Here is a 19,047-nt window from a genome sequence, read left to right on the forward strand (position 1 = left end):
TTGAATGGCAGCCCCGTGGGCGATAAGGTGTACGTTACGAGCCTTCATTCTCGGGATAATATAAATAGCAGCCTCAGAATAATATCGCCGTAACTTCCACTTTGTTTCGGAGCTGCATCTAACATCCCCCCATTCAGATAACTGTATAATATTAAAATTAACTTTAGATAAAATGAAGCGGGGAGGAGGGGGAGGGGAGAAATATTACGGCTGGAAATATTACGTGATTTCTACTGTCTGGAAAACCTGGAATTTTTAGGGAATTTACGCCTTGAAAAAAGAAAAGAAAAGAAGAAGAAGAAAGAATTCTTAAGGAATTTTTTGAAATTGCTTTTTCTCATATTTTGTCTTTATCTTATAATATATTAGCGATAACGGATTCATCCACTCTCAAACATCAGAGCACACTGATTTTGCAACTAAGTCAATATTTAGCATTGAACGAAATTTTCGTGTTAGCAATTTTAATATAATTAAGTACATCGCAAGTGGCGAATGTATAAAAAACTTTCCGGCAGTCCGAGGTGACCTCGTATCCTTTCAAGAAGAAGAAAAGAAAAAGGGAGAGAGGAAGTCCCGTTCGCTTCCTCTTGTTTCTGCAGCCTTTAGACTGTCTAGAGGAGAGTTCACACGAAAGGATATTCCTTCAACGATGCGAGAGTAACCACGCACGCAAGCTCCAGGGGCACAGCAGAAAACAAACGCCGCCGCCGTACACGTGCTTCGGGGCAAGTGTGCACTCGCATACGGAATATTGATCGCGTTACCCCGTGGTGCGGGGTACTCGCCAGTTTCATTCGTTCCCAGCGATGCCGATTGTTACGGCCGTTTCTGCTGCTGCTGCTGCTGCTGCTGTTGCTCCAGCCGCGGTTGCACCCAGTTTCCGATTGTTGCGGCGTGCTCACGCCGTGAAATTTTGCGTCAACGCCGTGTCTGAGTCTCTCTCTCTCTCTCTCTCTCTCTCTCTCTCTCTCTCTCTCTCTCTCTCTCTCTCTCTCTCTTGTTCGCTCGGAGATAAGCGGCGGCGCTTTACCGTCGCTTGCAAAACAGAATCTCCTTCCCTTGATCCGCCCGTTGCAGCTCACGACGCGGCAATCGATTTTCGAGGATAACGCTCGTTTCGCAACGAGATTCCCGGGGATTTCGTCCAAGGTGTGTACCGAACGAAACGATTCCTTTAAGGCCACGCTGTAGACGTGTTATCTCCTCTATCCTATATAGTAAAGATTCATGAATTCACGGAAGACGCGGATCGATACTCCGTGGACGAAAGGCGGTTATCATCCGTACGATCGCACGGCTCGTGCGGAAAAGTGAAGCGCGAGCGCGGTGTACGAATTCGGTCGGAGATGCGGCGTGTGTTTCTCTTCTCTGTTTCTTATCAGCCGACACACCAGCCTTGAATGTCGATGGATATCCTCGTTGAAGTGGGTCATCGCCGTCGGGAGTTGGCAGACGGCGGCGAGCGTCGTGATGACGACCGACGACAATGTGTGTGTGGGTGGAGAATGAAGTTGTCATCAGAAGGCAAGGGTAGGGACCTAGGTTGTTGGAGCAGAGAAACTGCAAGCGAGTAAGAAGAGAAGGAGGTCGTAAAGGGAAGCTTTTTCCACGATGATCGGTTCCCGACCTCTTCAACGTTTCTCGGCTCATTCATAATAAATTCATAAATGCCTCGCACGTCCTCATTCCGTGTGAAAATACTTGATCTAACTCGGTCCCGACTCATCATTACCCATCATTAACGAAAACTTAATTGATCGTCATCTTCTTACGTAGCCCGCATTAATCATGCGAGCGATGACTAAACGTTCGATTAATATTCCATCGAGAGTCGATGCTGACGGTTCGCGGCGTTTCGAGCTCCAATCTCATTTTACAGCGGGAATCAGTTTCCCAAGTTAGATCCGGCTTTGGCCAAAATAATTCTGCCAAAAGTTTTTGATTATCTCGCACGTTACGTAATATCATCCAATAATACCAAGGGTCTTTGATTTTCTCGTTGAGAAGATCCTTACACGGCGTGATTCGCGCGAGGGACTGCCTCGCTCCATAATTTCTCATTCCACTGCACCAGCTAGCGATCCGACATCGGACGGTCGACTTGCATAAGAGGTCAAATGAAGATAAAATTACAACCTGGAAAGTGTCATCGGCGTTCGATCGACCGCGGTGTCCTTGAATATCATCTGTGGAAGTCGAAGGACATAAGCCGATTGAATATTTAATAGTGGGATAACGTGGCGCGCGCAAGTCCAAATTAAAGTTTATTCAAGTCGGGGAAAAAGTTGGGCTTTTCTCCGCCGCGAAATTCTCCCCTTAGCGCCGGTGTAAATCTTCCGTTTCGTAACTATATGAGATATGCTCGTCGCTTATTTTCGCATAAATACGTATAAAATCGATACCTCGTATTGGGATATTAATTTTTCGCTGACAGTAATTATGCCGTGAATATCTGTTCGGTCGCCCAAATATTCCCCTCGTATTTCACCTTTTCTCTTCTCGCTCGGGCGTGAACCGACGCGTATTGATGCGTGCACGGCCTTCGAAAACGGTTTTTTTCCCGTAATACTAGAGAATCTAACGGATTCTCACGTAGAGCTTAAAAGGTTGCCCTGAAAAGAGATGCATAATTTTCTGAAAGTTACGCCAGCAGCATTTCTTTCGCTTGCGAAAGTAAAGTTAAAATGTAAAGAATAAATTAGTCACAAGGTTTATTTGAGTATTTGCAATACAGAATTATTTACTAGTTAATAATAACAAGTTGCATAATAATTTGTATAAATTTAGATAAGATTATTAAATCCATAGCGTTTATAACTCCTCCATAATTGGATTTTCTCGCTTACGAAAAATAATATTATACAACCGGAAATGAAAAATAATATTTAAATCATTTGAGCCTTTAAAAATACAGATTTACGTTTAGAATAATTTCCAACTCATAGAATTATAGAAATTAAATATTTCTTCTTAAATATTCACAATATAATATTTTTGTCAGAAGAAAATGTTATAAACGATACGCGAGTATAAGACATAAATAAGTTAATAGAAAGTCGCTACGAATAAAACGAATAAGGATATAAATGATTAGTAGAAAGTTGCGAGGTTTCGCGTTGAAAACTTGTTTCGCTCTGGGTAAGAGGTCCGGGATCAGAGCTGGATTTTTACATATGAATAAGACAGGCGTGTTATCTTTTTGGAGGTTTTGCCGAAAAAATCCGAGAAATATTCAACTTTTATTATTATTCGGTAGAGAATTTTTCTCTCTCTCTCTCTTTCGTACCTTCCGGCTCTTCCGTATCGTCGGGTTAGGATCGGAATAAATTTCAATTCGGGACAGCACGTCGCGACGTGCAACATAGTTCGTCTGCACTCGGCGGAGCGATCGGATGAATAGCGATGATAGCACGTTGCGGGTGCAGCGTGTGCCGTGTGTCTACTTTGACAGGAGCCCGTCCCTCGGTAATCTCATTCTTGAATATGGATAGCGAAGTAATTACATTCTGGTCTCCTCCGTGGCGAAACGTGAAACACGGGAGGGAATCGGCGGCGGCGGCGGCAGCGGCGGCGGCGGCGGCGGCGACGCGACGTACATCGTAACATCGATCGCAGGCCTTGTAACCCTCGACGTGCCTCTCGCATCCGTCGCACACGTTGTCTCTCCCATGAGACTAATATCGGCCTCGTGTCGGGGAGATGCAGGTAAGGAGAGACCGACCGCGAGAGAGAGTCGCTGTCGCGTGCGTTTATCTCGAATATCGGCACGTGCCGGCAGTACCGACGAGCGCCATCGTCATCGCGTATTCTCTAATCTATTGAAACTTATTGAGAGAGAGAGAGAGAGAGAGAGAGAGAGAGAGAGAGAGAGAGAGAGAAGTAACGAAGACACATGTATAAAAAGCGCGCGAGAGCGCACTCTAAAGCGATAAACCTGCTGTAGTCGCCTCGCATTGTCCTTAAATGGGTCACTCGTTTCTAGACTAGGTATTTTACCGGTCGGGGAATACGCGGTGTTCAATGAGAGGAGTACGTCACTCTCGCACTCCGACGAAGGGTTCTCTCTTCTTTCTCTTTTTTTTCCCTCACTGGAGAAGAGTAAGCGAAATCGAAATCCCCGCCACGGGGGTGTGGGAGCGGTCCGTCTCTTTCTCGTTTAATTTTCGGGCAAATATCGTGGTGAATCCGCGAGGTCGCGCGGGCACGCCTTTTATTAGCGTCGGCGGTAATTGAAGGTATGTTTCTTCAACGAGTGCGGTTTAGTCGATGCGCCGCGTCGCGCCGTCTCGTGCGACGCCCACGGCCCTGACATTGGGAAAGTTGTGAATGGAGATGTCGACCCGCGCGTGGAGAGTTACCATTCCGTTTCCAGATTTTCGATATAATTAGTAAAGTTTCCGTTTTTTTCTCGCGAAGAAAGCCGGTGTCTCGAGAACCTCGTCACGTTTCCATATCTCTCATCTTCCATAGGTCTCATATCCCTCGCGATTTCGAGAAAGATATCCTCATGAAAAATATCCTCGCGACGAAAAAGAAAGGAATTTTTCCGATAGACGTCTTCTCCCCGTCGCGAAAAATTAAGCTTTCAAGAATTAAGAATTAACGAGAAGCCCCTTTTTCTTTCGGTCTATTTAAATGGTAGCGCCTCTTTGTAACTCCCCTCTATCGATTCGCGCCGCGGCGCGATCGTCGTCATAAATCATACAAGTTAATAGCATTTTGTGGCCGCTTATAACATCGTTATTTATATTTCTGGACGGGATTTTATCCTAACAAAGGTTTTATATAAAGACCCATCGGCGTGGCCGGAGCGTGGCGTCCGCCACGATGCGCGAATATGTTAACATCTATGCTATCGTCGACTTACGAGTCTCGGACATGTGCACGCGTATACGACGACGTTCGTGTGCGCGTACCGTGTCGGTCGTGTGTGCGACGTAAAAAAAGTCGCGTTGAAACTATTCTTGCATCGTCATTACACCGATACGTTCTGCATATTACATTATGCAAATGGGGTAACGTAGCCGGTGGTGGTGATGGTAGTGATGGTAGTGGTGGTGGTGGTCCGGCCGTTAAAACTTGTACGGCGCGACGTCTAGATGAGCTTCCTCAAAATACGCTTCGATAAAAACTATCGCGGGAGTTATCACACGCGTACTCGCGCGCGTGGCTGAAAGATTACGTCACCGGTGATTCCAACTACGTGGAACTGTTGCGTCGCATATAAATATTGCTACATCCACTCGTTACATTCCGCGCGTCAGGAATCAAAGGTTTTCTCTCGTAATTCGAACGAAACGCGGACTGTCCGAGGCGTCGTAAGACGAAATTGGACGGGAAGATCCGTTTACCCGTTGCGTATGCCCGTTATATTTTATTTCTAATCCGACATCGGCAATGACGAAAGTGTTGTGTCATGTCAATGTTTTGATCGCCCGTCCACTTAAAGCGTAATGTCGAAACGCCTTTCGAAACTGATACTGTGATTAATGAGCGGACGACACGCGCGGCCGTTCGGTATCAGTCTACATGAAGGCCCGTAATCGTGGGAGAGACGTTTCGTGTTTATCGCATAATTCAACAGATATTAGGTAATAGCCGTGCGACCCACGTTCATCCGACACATGGCGACCAACGCGGCTGAAACGGATAGAGATTTCTATTGAAATCGCAATTTCGCTGCAGGCAGGAAGCACAAAATCCCATAAAATCATTTCATCCCCGTTAATCTGGCGCTTGTTTTCTTATCGGAGTTTAAAAAGAGAAATTCTTTTTTAACGACACGTCTCTTCTCGTAGGAGAGTTCTCTCGAAATTTATGATTGTATATATCATGCACCAAAATATTGGCAGAAGCATAAAAATAGACTCCTATTTCATAGACTCCTATTTTGTTTGTATAAAAGCTAAGATTAATATTCTAAATTGGTTTGGAAATTTTTATTTAATTTTTAAATTTGCATTGAATTTTATAGAAAAAGATTGCATTAATGCTATAAATAAATGTATTTAGAACTTATATATTTTGTTTTAAAATTTAATTTAATCAATTTAATTGTTTTTGTATATATAATTTTTTAAAATTATTTTTATATGTCATATATATTTAATTATTGGATATTAATAATAATTCAATCTTTTTCTATAATATTATTTTTGTGTTCTCGTTGATTTTTTAGAAAATATATTTACGATCAAAAGTTTTTTATCGATTAGAAAGCAATATTAATTATGAATATTTTCTCCTATGAAAATGTCACAAATTATGTCACATGTTATTTTATCTATATTTTGTTCTTTTTCCAGATATATTTATTTCAAACAGCATGAACTGTAAAAATGTTTTTTTTTTAATTTTTAATAACTTTTGCTGTTATTGAGTGCAGCCAATATTCCTAAACTAACTTTAATATTATTGTTATAATCTATATTAACTTTGTTGTTTGCAATATATGTTTGTAAAACTAAAAAAAAAATACGTTTGTAAAACGAAATAAATACTGAAATGAAGCAAGTTTTAAAAAATAATTTAATACATTTCCTACTGAGAATTCAGATTTGAAAAATCTTCCCCGCAGGCTATGCTACATTTTTAATAGTTTTATTCAGCGTAGCACACGCGTTGCAATTATACACACATAGAATATATTAAAGAGGTTTGGTATACCAAATGAAAACTGTATATTTCAAATTTCTATATTTTTCTAGATTCTAAACGTAGTATTTCCGAGTCACGTGTATGACATCAGTTTCTCACGAGAGATGGATATGTCATGCATATGCATGCGTACAAGCATGCTAACAAGCATATTAATCCTTAATAGAGGTGATTAGAGAAGGCGTAGAGAATATCTCAAGTAAATTTACTTTGGAGTTTTCTTGAAAGGAAATATTATCTAATCGAGTTAGCTGCATTCAATTTACAGAATGTCTGCTTTTCTTGTGATGTAAAGCAGCGAGATATTGCTTCTCGGAAAAGTGGCCCTTGTCGCACTTCACCTTGCGTCTTGAATGAGAGGCGACATAAAGGTTACTGTTTATTTAAGACTAATCAAATATGTGATAGAAAGCAGCGAGGCGACAATAAATCGCATTCGACAGATTACGACATAATATTTGCGTTACGGCGGAAAATGTGAAACGTCGACGGAGCTCGCGGGTAAAATTTTCTCGCTGTCGCGGCGAGAATTTGCCTCGCCCAGGTGAGGCGCCGAAATGAGGTTTCCATGGGAAATTCGGGCCGCTCGAATACCCACATTAAATTTCTTTGTCACTTTAATTGCCGCTCATAACCCGAGCAACGACGGCAGGTCGTAAAGCAGACGAGACCGTTTTATGAGGCGGGATACGCGAAGCGAGAAAATTCTTCGTCGTCGGTTGAATGGTTTGCCGGTGGTTGGGGGTGGTTCGAAAAGCTGGTTTCACCACCGTAGCACATAGATAGAAGTGAATTATTTCGCTTCGACCTCGACTACTTCCTTCCCCGCTCCCCCCGCGCATAAAAGCGCGCGAATCTGTCTTCGTAAAGACGCCTCGCGGGCGCAGCCCCGTAACTCGGAATAGCGAAATTCGCCGGAATCCTATCTTATCAGTAAAACTTCTCTTGGCGCTCGTTAATTATCTATCCGTTTTCTTGTTTCTCTTGCTTCCATATCGCCAGTTACCCTCCTCGCATTTTTATTCAGTCCCAGCCGAACGCTCGCGTAACGTAATAACATTACACAATTATCTCGCGATCGTCTCCTTCGCGCAAGTTAGAAAAAAATCTAAAATCTAAAATAAATCTAAAATAAATCTAAAATTTATTAATATATTTATTAATATTTATTAATATTTATTAATATAAATATTATTTCGTCGCATCGTGAAATCTCGCGGAAGAGATGTGCGCCGGTATCGCGAGCTAAATAATATATATGGAGAACAATTACGTAAGAGTGCGCGTCGCACACAAGGTAGCGAAGTAAAAAAAAAAAAAAAAAAAAAACAAACACGGCACGCATACATCTATGATTGTTACCGCACGATTTTCCAGACATTGTTAATTGGATGTTGATAATTCTCGCACGCTGCCAATCGTGACTCTCAAGGTGAGCCTGCGTATCTTTGCAGACGGCGCTCAGCAATCTGGAGGAGATGCAGCACAACTCCATGTATCGCAGCGACAACAGGAGTCGGAGCATGGGGGTGGGACCCATGCGATCTCGCCCGATGGAGAAGAGGCATGACACGTCGCCGTACAGCGGCGTGCCCTACCTGTCGCCACCCCCGCCGGACACCTGGCGGAGAACGAACTCGGACTCGGCTCTGCACCAGAGCGCCAACGAGGCCTGCCAGTCGGCCTCCGCCATACCTCATCGACGAGGTAGCAACGCATGTCGGTTTTCCTCTTTTTTTTCTTTTTCCTTAATTTTTAATAGCGCGTAAACCCGCCTCCGATTCGCACATTCCGCGTATTTCCCCGGCGAGAGTCCACGGCGCGAGACTTCCGACGACGGACGCTGCGTGAGGAATTCTGCGAGGAATCCCGCGAGAAATCCCGCGAGAAATCCCATGATCTATCATACGCCGAGATAGCATACGGAATATCCTTACGTAATATCACGTTTCATCACGGAGCACTCGCTGGGTGATCTTATCTTATTAATGAGAATTAATGCCTTGGAATTAATGTCCATTCGTGCCACCTTGAGTATTTCTCCGTTTGTAAATAAAAACAGAGCCATTCGCTCCATCTCGACTCGCGTCGACTGACTAACGCGGTTGAGAAATATGCCGGCCGTACGTCGGAAGTATTACATTTCTTTAAGTGTATCTTTCCTACCGCGATTGATCGTGGCTGTCGATAAAGAGAGGGTCGATTAATCAGACAACTCTCATAAAATTCACCGTTTCACACACGCGCAGGCATTAATAACTCGTCAACCGTTAATAATCAAACAACATGAGGCTGAAACATCGTGCAGTGATTTATTTTGCGCGAGGACGAAATTACGTTTTTATTTCCCGTTTAACCGTTTAACAACTCGAGCGTGATCGAGTATTCGCGTAAAGGGTGAATAATACAGTTTTTCAGCATACAGTCTCTCGGCCGCTCCATCCCATGTAAAACACTCTCCCGCCTTCACCAGGCTTTCTCTTTGACTTTTGACGTGATTTCGACGAACGGCACGGCTCGGAAATTCCATGTCATTATCATGTTGCCTCATTACCTCGTTACGTCACGACACTGCTCCTCTCTCTTAAATGGCTATCTAGAGAATTTTACAAAGAGATTTTGATTTCCTCCTCGTCACGTTCGCCTCTGAAATGTACGACGCGGCTTAATCTGCGCGTTAAAGACTTTCGCGATGTCGAGCTGTGAACTCGAAATTCTTGCGGTTCCGTTGACGTGACCGCTTTACCTTCGCGAAACTAATTAAACGCTTTTGCCATACACCGATTGCCGCGTACGTTAAAATTTAATCAAGAAGGATCGATGACTCCTTTCCCTGGGATAAAGCTTGCCTTTTCTCTCTGTCCCTCGCTTTCTCTCGCCCCGTCAACGAGACGTGTGCAAAATTTCCGGAAGCAATAACGCGATACGGTTTTGGTATAAATTGCCCTTAGATCGCGTCAAATCATGAAACTTTGCGAAGTGATCTCGCGCAAGACAACGGAGCACGTGAAACGTTATACGATGGCAACGTTAGCCGGCGATATTACGTTGCTATGGAGAAATCGAGTAACTAGTTTGAGAAATTGCCCGCGTTCCGCACAACCATAACGGAAGATGCTGTACCGAAATGATCGTTTTATATTCAGCACCGTAATAACGTGGAGAACTGAAGAATAAGAGACTCCGCCGTTTACGCAAACGACGTATTTAACGTGTCGACATTCGCCGCGATGCTGCGACGTAATTGCGAAACTTGAATCCTGTCTTCTGTGATTAACAGATCAACACGCTATGACCGGAAGCGGAAACGACAACAGAGATTCCCACCACGGCTTCATCGAACGACCAAGATCCTCGTGCGAAATGCCTAGAGTGCCTGGGATTAAGTACGTACTCTTGAATGATAAAGTTATCAATGGTCTTTTGAAAATTACAGCGAGGCTCCGAAAGCCTCTTTTTCCCTTCCAGTCTGATCCACAATCAGTTTTACAACGCCGTTTTACAACTTTCGTGCCGAGCGATCGGTATCGTGGAATTACGTTTTGATAAAAATCTCGGTTCGATTGTCCCGCGGATTCATTGAATTAGTCATAATTCTCGCGAAATTCTCTGTTTCAGCATATACCCGAGTTCACAGCCGCCGGGACAGCAAATACCAATAGGCAACAACACAGGGTCGTTGCCCGACTTGAGCAACGTGCACTTCCCATCGCCCCTTCACACTCCCCTGGACCAGGAGGATCACTCGAGTAGTACGCCATTCAGCAATGTAAGCCGCTCGTCCGATTGCCATGCCGATTGTCGACTACGATAACATTTTTTTCTCTTTTCTTTTTCTCTTGATCCTACACGCACTTCTCGCGAGGCTGCACTGTTTCTGAACGAGTCTTCATCGCTTTTACAGCGACGTTTCATTCTCTCTCTCTTTTTTTTTTTTTTTTTTTTTTTAAATTTTTTATTCTCTCACTTTCGTCTTCGATCCTCGGAGAAAATCTCTGTGAGACGACATCTAAAGTTTTAAATAAGAATAATTTGTGTCATTAAAACAGATTTGTTGATTACTCGCGCTGACAGACATGTTTCTCCGAGCGATTTTGCACGTATTAAATAAAAAACAAAATACAATTTTGATTACTGCTCGCGAATGTTACTCGCCGATAGGTTCTATAAATAAGCGACGTTACTCATTGCCATTCAACGGGTAATTTAATCCATCCGGTCTCAGTACGATAAAATCCTGATATTTTATCAGTTAGATTTTAAATGCGCAGTATCAGTTTAGAACTTTTAATTTTTCAAGTTAGATTATTGTGACAAATAAAAGATTGACTTTTATATAAAATGTTTCAGATAATTATATATTCAGCTATTCAGGACTGTTTAAGTTAGAATTTTTTTAGCTTAGCAAAAGTTTAAGTTTATTAACGTTAAATGGTGGCACTTTTAATTGTTTAAATATATAATAATTGTCTATCTGTGGCTGGAAGACGACCTGGCGAGCTTACTTAAAAGATCGCGACAATCTTGATATTATTTGCGAAAAAAGTGCATTTCTATTTTTGAAAAGAGCGTCTTTTATCGATATAGATATTCAGTAATCTGTTTCTACATTCGAAAGGATTGAAATCGGTTAACTAATCATTTTACAATTGATGCGATCGACGAAAGAATATCCGATTAAAGAAGCTAAAAGGCAGATGTCGATATCGAAATTGCAATTCGTTTGCATCGCGGTTCCCTCTCTCTCGTCGGTCACTTGTTTTTTTTTTTTTCTTTCCCCACCACAACCGTTCGCCTCGTTTCTCGCCGCATTTTTTTACGTCGTCGAGCCACGTGCGGACGAGCTATAGACAAGTAGGATTTACCACTGAAAAACGGGAATCTCTTTTTGAAATGGTCGAACCGCTGATATATTCCAGAGTCCTCAAACGAGCAGTCCCACAAACCTGTCCAGCCCGACCAGCTTGGCACAAGCTGGTAGGCTCTCCTTTTCACAGGATCCATCAAGCGTCCAAGTAAATATCCTCGCGACCCCATGTTACTGTAGATTGTGCCTATTGTTATAACGCAGCGGATTTTTAATTACGAGTGACACGAGCTCAATCTTTTTTTTTTTTTTTTTTTTTTTTTTTTTTTTTTTTTTTTTTTTTTTTTTTTTCAAATTTGTTTCTTCAAAGAGCCCAGAGATGCAAAGGTACCTTTTCCAAATATGTCGTCCAAATATATCAAACGATAACACGTAGATCTCGGTTAAGAGCCGCTGCCGTAGAGTGTAGTAAAATTTGCGAAATATCCGAGAATGATTCGACTCAACCTAGAAATTTATTTTGGAATTTTTTTTATTTAGAATTCTGAAAACTCCTCGAGATCACGTCCCGGCAAATTCAATCGAGTTCGCGATGTGATGTCGAATATATGCTCGGATATTTCGTATCTTAATAGCAGATTACGGAATCGAGGTGAGCGCGTTTTTATAATTCTGAACATCCAAAATATCGCTAGACGGAAAAAATTCTTTTTTGTGATTCTACAATATATATTCGAAATTTAAATTGCCAAGATAATTGTCGGATAAATTTGAGAGTCAGACACGTGCGGATTAAGGAAATGATCGCTAAGGGTGTTACCTCGATTCCGTGAAACGATTTTGTTTATTAGAGAATGTAAATTAGGATGCAATGGTTGCATGAGAAGAACACTCTTTGTGCTTTTCTGTGCTTTCTTAAATGTTAGATCGTTTTGATTAGAGTAGCGCTAGAATCTTGAGATATTGCCAGCTGCTTTCAGGAAAAAAAAGATACAAGCGGATCCGTTTAGCAGAGTTAACGGTGCAGATTGCGCGATGAAAAGAAAAATATGCAAGAAGCATTACTCATTGCACTACTTTTGACATATTATGAATTATGAATTATGAAAAATTCCTTTAGCAGTCGTTCTCGCATGTAATTGGATTGCTTTCACGCTAATTTCAATAATGTTCGGTAACGTCATTGCTTTAATCAGGAAAAGATTTAAGTACCTTTCACGAAAAACAATTTTCCTCGGCATGCTTTCTCGGTGTTCGAGTATACAAATTCCATCTAGTAGCTGAATATCGACTTCTCTTGTTCTTTTTTTTTTCTTTAGCGTAATTTTCTATGGTTAACGTAACAAGGATATAATGTTGCGCGCAATTATGCAGCGTTAAGTTTGAAATGAAACTTTTGTAGCACGCTATGGAAAAACACCTGTGACCTAAATGCGTCCTGACATTATTAATATAGAATTTAATAACATTTATCGAGTCCGCTCGATAATTTTGATCGTTAAACCATACGGCAAACGCAGAATGAATTGCTCGGAAGAGCCGCGTACGCTCTCTGGCACGACATATTTTTAATGAAAAAGAAAAATACCGGATTGCCAACACGGTTATTCGATTCCATTCGTTTCCATTCGTTAATATCAGGACATATATTTTAGTGACAGCCAGTGAAAAAAAAAAAAAAAGGTTCGAACGAAATCGCGCGCGTTCATACCGGCGTCTCTCTCTCTCTCTTAATTTTCTATTTATTTTTTATTTTGCCTTTGTTGTAGTGGTTGTTTGTGTTTGTTATTTTGCAGACCCATTTATCAGTGCCTGTTAACTCTAGGTTTCTTCACACGTGTAAGGTTAGTAGACACACCAGTTTCTCGCTCTCACCGACGTATGTAATAATACGGTATACGCTTATGTTGCTGCCTCTTAGTCGCGCCGTTGGCCGTTAACACCGTGGCATTTTTATTGTTTTGCTTGTTATACATAGCACCGAGCTTGCAGACAGACTCAAAATATAATCGATAACGAGACGTGTGTATGCTAACGCGTAGTGTGTACGTTTCGGTTCGTCGCAACATACTCGGGGCTTGGGAACGAAAAAGAAGATCTAATAATGCCGCGGTAATTGCGTTTGGCAGAGGGAACGGAAGAGTCAAAGTTGCGTCATGATAATTCTAAGGTAATTTCAGTCGTACGCGAGTCATTTATTTCTACGTCGTAACATAATAACGAACGTCTTGCAGCGCTGCGCGCGATTGAGAATCCAAAGATTTTAAAAAGAGGAGAATCCCGAAAGAGAAGTCATCGGCCAGTTAGTTTTTCAGGTCAGCTCCCGATGGAGCTTCTTTTTTTTTTCTCTTTGAAAATTTTATCTCTCTCTCTCTCTTTCTCTCTCTCTTTCTCTCTCTCTCTCTCTCTCTCTCTCTCTCTCTCTCTCTCTCTCTCGATGTACGGGGAGTTTTCCGATGTTGTACGAAAACAGCCTACGTGCCAAGATATTACCTACTTCGACTGCCAAAAGCGTAATTCGTAAATATGTGGCGCGCGACGTGCCCTCGAAGTCGAGCTCCGACGCGTTCGCTACAAATTCGGTGGAGCAACTCGGTTGTTGCGGCGAACCACTTCCGCAAGTCCGATGCTGTAATCAATGATGTAGAGATCGATTACGCGAGCCTGCTGCGACTATGTAGCGTCTACTCAGTTGTGAGTTTAGTCACACGAAAGCGCGAAAAGGGAGAGAGGAGGAGGGGGAGGGGGGGGGAGCAGAGCAGATTGTGTACATGTAGTATTGTATGTATATACGGTGCGTATGTGTGCATGAATGTGAATGTGTGAGAAAGAGGGGGAGAGAGAGAGAGGGAGAGAAAGGAAGAGAGAGAGAGAGAGAGAGAGAGAGAGAGAGAGAGAGAGAGAGAGAGAGAGAGAGAGAGAGAGAGCAAAATGAAAGAGGCGACAGAGCGACGATCGATCGTTAATAGCGATGGGTATGAAGCAGGGTGTGGCGTTGGAAAACAGCACAAGTACTTCGCAACAGGATCTTCAGAGTTATCCGCAACAACCGGCGCCGACGGCGACGTCTCACAGCCCGACTGCTGGCCACTACATTTATCAACAACCGCACAGTCCTGTGCCGCCGCAAAGTCCAGTTAGTATACCGGCCGACAAAATCGGGGCGTTTCGAAAATTATTATCGTAACGCACGTCCGCGAATGAGTACTCGGTGTATTACTAAAATTACGGATATGTATCTATAAGTCACATTTAGATATACGTGCGCCTATTTATGCGCGCGTATTTAGACGCATGACATCTTCCAATCATAACGTAGCAGCTATATTAAATGGGCGAAATACACTTTCTAAAAATAATAGCGATTACGATCCGAAAGAGAAATAGAAAATATTAATCTATATGATGATCAATATTTTATAATTGTTGCTAATAACAATTTTTACTATTTTCTATCGACGCTCGACATTCAGAAAACGTCACAGCAACAGCAACAGCAGCATCAGCAGCATCAACAGTCGCAGCAACAGCTCAATTCGTTGGGATCGTATAGATCCACGCAGTCGGTGAACAGGCCGTCGCCGCAATCGTCACCTAGTCTAACAGTTCAGGTGAGACAACATAATTCTATCATAGATCACAGCGATAGGTAGAGAGAGTGTCTTTTATTAAAGATACATCCTTGAAAATAGTTTGACCTGCAACATTATGCAGTCGTTGTAAAAATAATGATTATAAGAGATTAATATTCCAATATGTGAGGAAGTTCCATTCTCGTGTGATTAATCACCGTATGACTAATAAATCTAAAAGTAGCGCACACTTCCTTTTTCAGGGAAGTCCCTTAAGTTATAGCAATAACCCATCGGCGCCGCCTAGTCCTACAGGACATCCGGGTCCACCCAACTTGACGTCCGACGCTATTGATCAGAATTATTTCATCAATCAGGCGCAAGCAGCGGCTCTTCAGCAGGATTTCGAACAGTTCACTATGGTACGTAAGTTATAAATCTTTAAGCATGACTGAAAAGTGAATCAATGCGTGTGAATTCACCGGGGAGTGTCGTGAAAAAAGTGTCTCCGAAAAAGAGAGTTCTCGAATCTGTTTACGTTTTTAGAATAGTTGATCCGACACAAGTTCAAAAGTTTCGTTAAATTAAAATATCGACTCGCTCGACGGTGAGCCATTCAGGTGAAGGAGAGAAAAAGTTTGCTTATTATCGGAAATATTCGATTGACACGTCGACGGTGTCCAGTATCATACGCTCTTAATTTTGTCGTCAAAGCGCTATCTTAGACAAGGAAAGACTCGATATATAATTTCCATTTCTCTTCTGGCATAGCCCGTCTTCATAAACGATCGTTCCGAAATTTTCTGCGAATCTGCGCTGTCGTTAGACCCTGTCAATCCGTCTTTCCGGATCGTGTAACGCTCGCGATTGGAACGTAAAACGCACGTGCTACTCGTTTTACACGGTGCTTCGACGTATAATTGCATTTCGGGCTTCCGTGGAGAGAAGGAAAGAGAAATCAAGTATGTATGTAGTATGTGTGTGTGCTGCGTGTATTTCGCATGTTATGACTTACTTGTAATGTACACGCGCACAAACGTAACGTCAGAAATATCCGCGCGTTTCATTTCGTTATTCCTGATAAGGGCGATTGATATTTTCAAGCGAGTTATCGCCGTAATTAATTTCTTTTTTCATCGCGTCGAGCTTGCTCGCAATAATTGCTAAAAATATAATTCTCTGTTACTGATCAGAATTCAAATCTGTCGTGATTACATAAACTATGATCAATTCATCAATTATAACTAATTAAGGGATACCCGATCCTAATTGGCGCTCAATCTTTTTTTATGCATGTCGAAGGGACTGGTAAGTATCCGATGCTAAACTGCTCGTATCTAACGAATAATAGGAGTCAAAGGCGTAGTAAAGGCAAACGGGAATGTTAATTAAAATTTTGATAAGATGCAAATTACAAAACGCTTATGTTTTAACTTAATTAGCTTTATGCTTTTAAATTTGGACTTTGTAAATTTGAACATTTTAATTATTAATCTGTAGCATGTCTCGCGCATACATGCATATCGTGCATACTCGTTTTTCACCATGCAAGCTGATTGATTTCGCAAATTTCAGTACATATAATATATGCATTTCTCTTTAGGCGATTTGACCTTCAAAGCTATAATTAATGCTACCCGTTGAATTATTCCAAGCGAATGATTCGTATGAATTATTCTGTCGGAGTCACTTGATATTCTACTCAGTTACACCGTCAAACGTTCCGTTCTCCAAAGGCTTCGAATTATGATTCTATGATATTTTTTTTATTTAACGGTATGCATCTGATATGAAATTATAATCGTGATTATTTGCGACCGCGTCGAAAGCATTCAATTAAACGCAAATAGAATATCTTTATAGAAACTAGCCTTATAAATGACTGGCTATGTAATTATTATCTGATTATTATTGCCTTCTAGACTTATAGTCTTAAGTCTTATTGTTTATCTGTTGCCTGCATTCGTCAGGAGTGGCCCAAATTTGCGCAGCAGCTGATGGAACTCGGTTGGACCACGCAGATAGAGGTGAAATATCGCCATTAGTTGAAACATTTTTATTTACAAATTCAATACTAAGAGTACTGCCCAGCGTTATACGTCGCGGAATACGCTTTTCACAAGGCTTGCAAAAAATACTTTAGATAGTAAAATAAAATTACAAGATTGATAATTCTATGTATTATTAAATGTGTTGTCGAAGATCGAGCGATAAGAGTCAGACGTTAACGAGTCTATTAAGAAAGAGATGGATGATTAATAATCGTGTCTCGCGCAAACAAGCTGTTTTGCATTAGCGTTAAAAAGAAGAAAAAGAGAGAGAGAGAAAGAGGACTCTGTGAATTTATACTATTTATGTGAATGCCATATCTTTCACGGTACTTTCAAACGGCGGAGGCTTGCATACGCTGTGCCAAATGTATTCCCGTGTGTGGAACTCCTTCGCTGCACGTGCGGCCGAGAAAAAAATATCAGATCCCAGAGGGGGTGAAATATTTGTAGATTAAGGTAAAATATTACCCGCGGTGAAATACCCACCGGCGTCGTGTACACTGATGTTTAAAACATTACCGCAATCGAGGAGAAATTCTAAATGTGCCGTTAAGAACCGTAAACGGGGGGAAAAAACCACGTAAGCGGCTCTCTTAGCGGAGTATCGAGGATACGGAGAAGAGGCTAATAACAATCACGATCATATTCGTATAATATCCCTCAATTGAATATCCTCCCCGTGAACTCGAAACTCGGGCTGTTACATATGCATCGCACACATCGCCGAAGTCAACGTGCGTGCCGCGTCGCTCGGACTAGCTTTATCGCGGAGGGCCCTAACGATACACCTCCTTTTTATTCCCTCGTTTGTTACACGCACAAGTAGCCATTTGATATTGCATGGACGCGACGAGCCGTCGGTTGGTTTAAACGGCGGATTGGAAAAGCCGGGATATTTTACGAGGTAGAAAGCGTCGTCCGAGCCAAACAGTCTCAGTTCGCGCGGATTATTGGATTCGATATCGCTGCCCGATATCGTCACTCGGGAGGAAAGGAGAAAAAAATGATAATAGCCGATTTTTCTCTACTCAGTCGTGAATTTTTCAGATAAGTTAAATAAGCGGGAAAAAAAATCAGCTGGAGACCTGTACGCGAAATAACGGACGTGCAGCAGGACGAGGCGATAGGCCTCGTTCTCGTGGATGCCGAGTGAGCGAAAATGAATTTCATTTAACAAAGGCTATTAAGCGAAACGGAGAGCGTGCGGAAATCGAGCGTTAACCAACGTCGTGATAGACTCCGAGGTCGAGGAGAGTAACGGGCGATCTTCGGGTACGAGAACGGGTACGAGCTTGCGAGTTCGATCGTATTTATTTCTCCCTTTATGCTCTTCTTCCGCTATTTTCTCTCCCGCGTCGTCCCTCGCGGATCATCATTCTATAAAAAGCATTTGGGTCTCGAGACGCGCGTTACAAAGAGAGGCGAGACGAATCGACGTTGGGTTCGCTTAAAGATAAATCGGATTAGGCACGCGTTTTTCTGCGATCCTTTCGAGGCTGCTTAACGATGCCAGATACATGTCTACGACTCCCTTTCTTTTTTTCTCTACTTCAGATGGACACGCCGGTGCAGGCGAGCACGATTGGGTCGTTTATCGGGTCGCCAAATCATTCTACGAATTACACGCAGGTAAGAAAATCGGTGTTTTACAAATTTTTGGAAAAATATTCTCACGAACAAAAAGCAAAATCGGAATAAAGTACTTTGTTCTTTATTCCGATTTTGTCATGAGATTTGTATCGCGTATCTTTTATCTCTATTTAATTCTCCGCTTATTTATGCTTCAGAGCGACGTGATTAATGTCGGTGGCGATTTAGGCAGTGGAGATACCGGATACTTTAGCACGAGTCCGCAAATGGGGTATCAACCTGCGACAACGACGACCGCTACTCAACAGCTCACACCGCAAACTCCAAACACACCTACCATCATTCTCACAGGTAATATCGTACAAAT

At 42.2% G+C, this 19,047-nt stretch overlaps 1 protein-coding gene across 13 annotated transcripts in view; it reads left to right on the plus strand.

Moving 5' to 3' along the window:
• Window positions 1-19,047, plus strand: part of Crtc (CREB-regulated transcription coactivator) — a 35,278-nt gene that overhangs the window by 10,330 nt on the left and 5,901 nt on the right. For 2 of the 13 annotated variants that reach the window (XM_089085242.1, XM_089085232.1), the window contains 11 exons: window positions 8,115-8,379; window positions 9,941-10,046; window positions 10,279-10,429; window positions 11,580-11,675; window positions 13,264-13,311; window positions 14,451-14,603; window positions 14,941-15,078; window positions 15,303-15,461; window positions 17,010-17,066; window positions 18,645-18,719; window positions 18,878-19,031. In XM_089085242.1, the coding sequence (XP_088941368.1) occupies window positions 8,115-8,379; window positions 9,941-10,046; window positions 10,279-10,429; window positions 11,580-11,675; window positions 13,264-13,311; window positions 14,451-14,603; window positions 14,941-15,078; window positions 15,303-15,461; window positions 17,010-17,066; window positions 18,645-18,719; window positions 18,878-19,031 (1,402 nt within the window). The remainder of the gene's footprint in view (window positions 1-8,114; window positions 8,380-9,940; window positions 10,047-10,278; window positions 10,430-11,579; window positions 11,676-13,263; window positions 13,312-14,450; window positions 14,604-14,940; window positions 15,079-15,302; window positions 15,462-17,009; window positions 17,067-18,644; window positions 18,720-18,877; window positions 19,032-19,047) is intronic. The other 11 variants (XM_089085233.1, XM_089085234.1, XM_089085236.1 and 8 more) reach the window with 11 other exon arrangements.

This window comes from Pogonomyrmex barbatus, unplaced genomic scaffold, assembly GCF_055798465.1.
Source record: "Pogonomyrmex barbatus isolate J1 unplaced genomic scaffold, ASM5579846v1 scaffold1, whole genome shotgun sequence".
NCBI classification, from domain to species: domain Eukaryota; kingdom Metazoa; phylum Arthropoda; class Insecta; order Hymenoptera; family Formicidae; genus Pogonomyrmex; species Pogonomyrmex barbatus.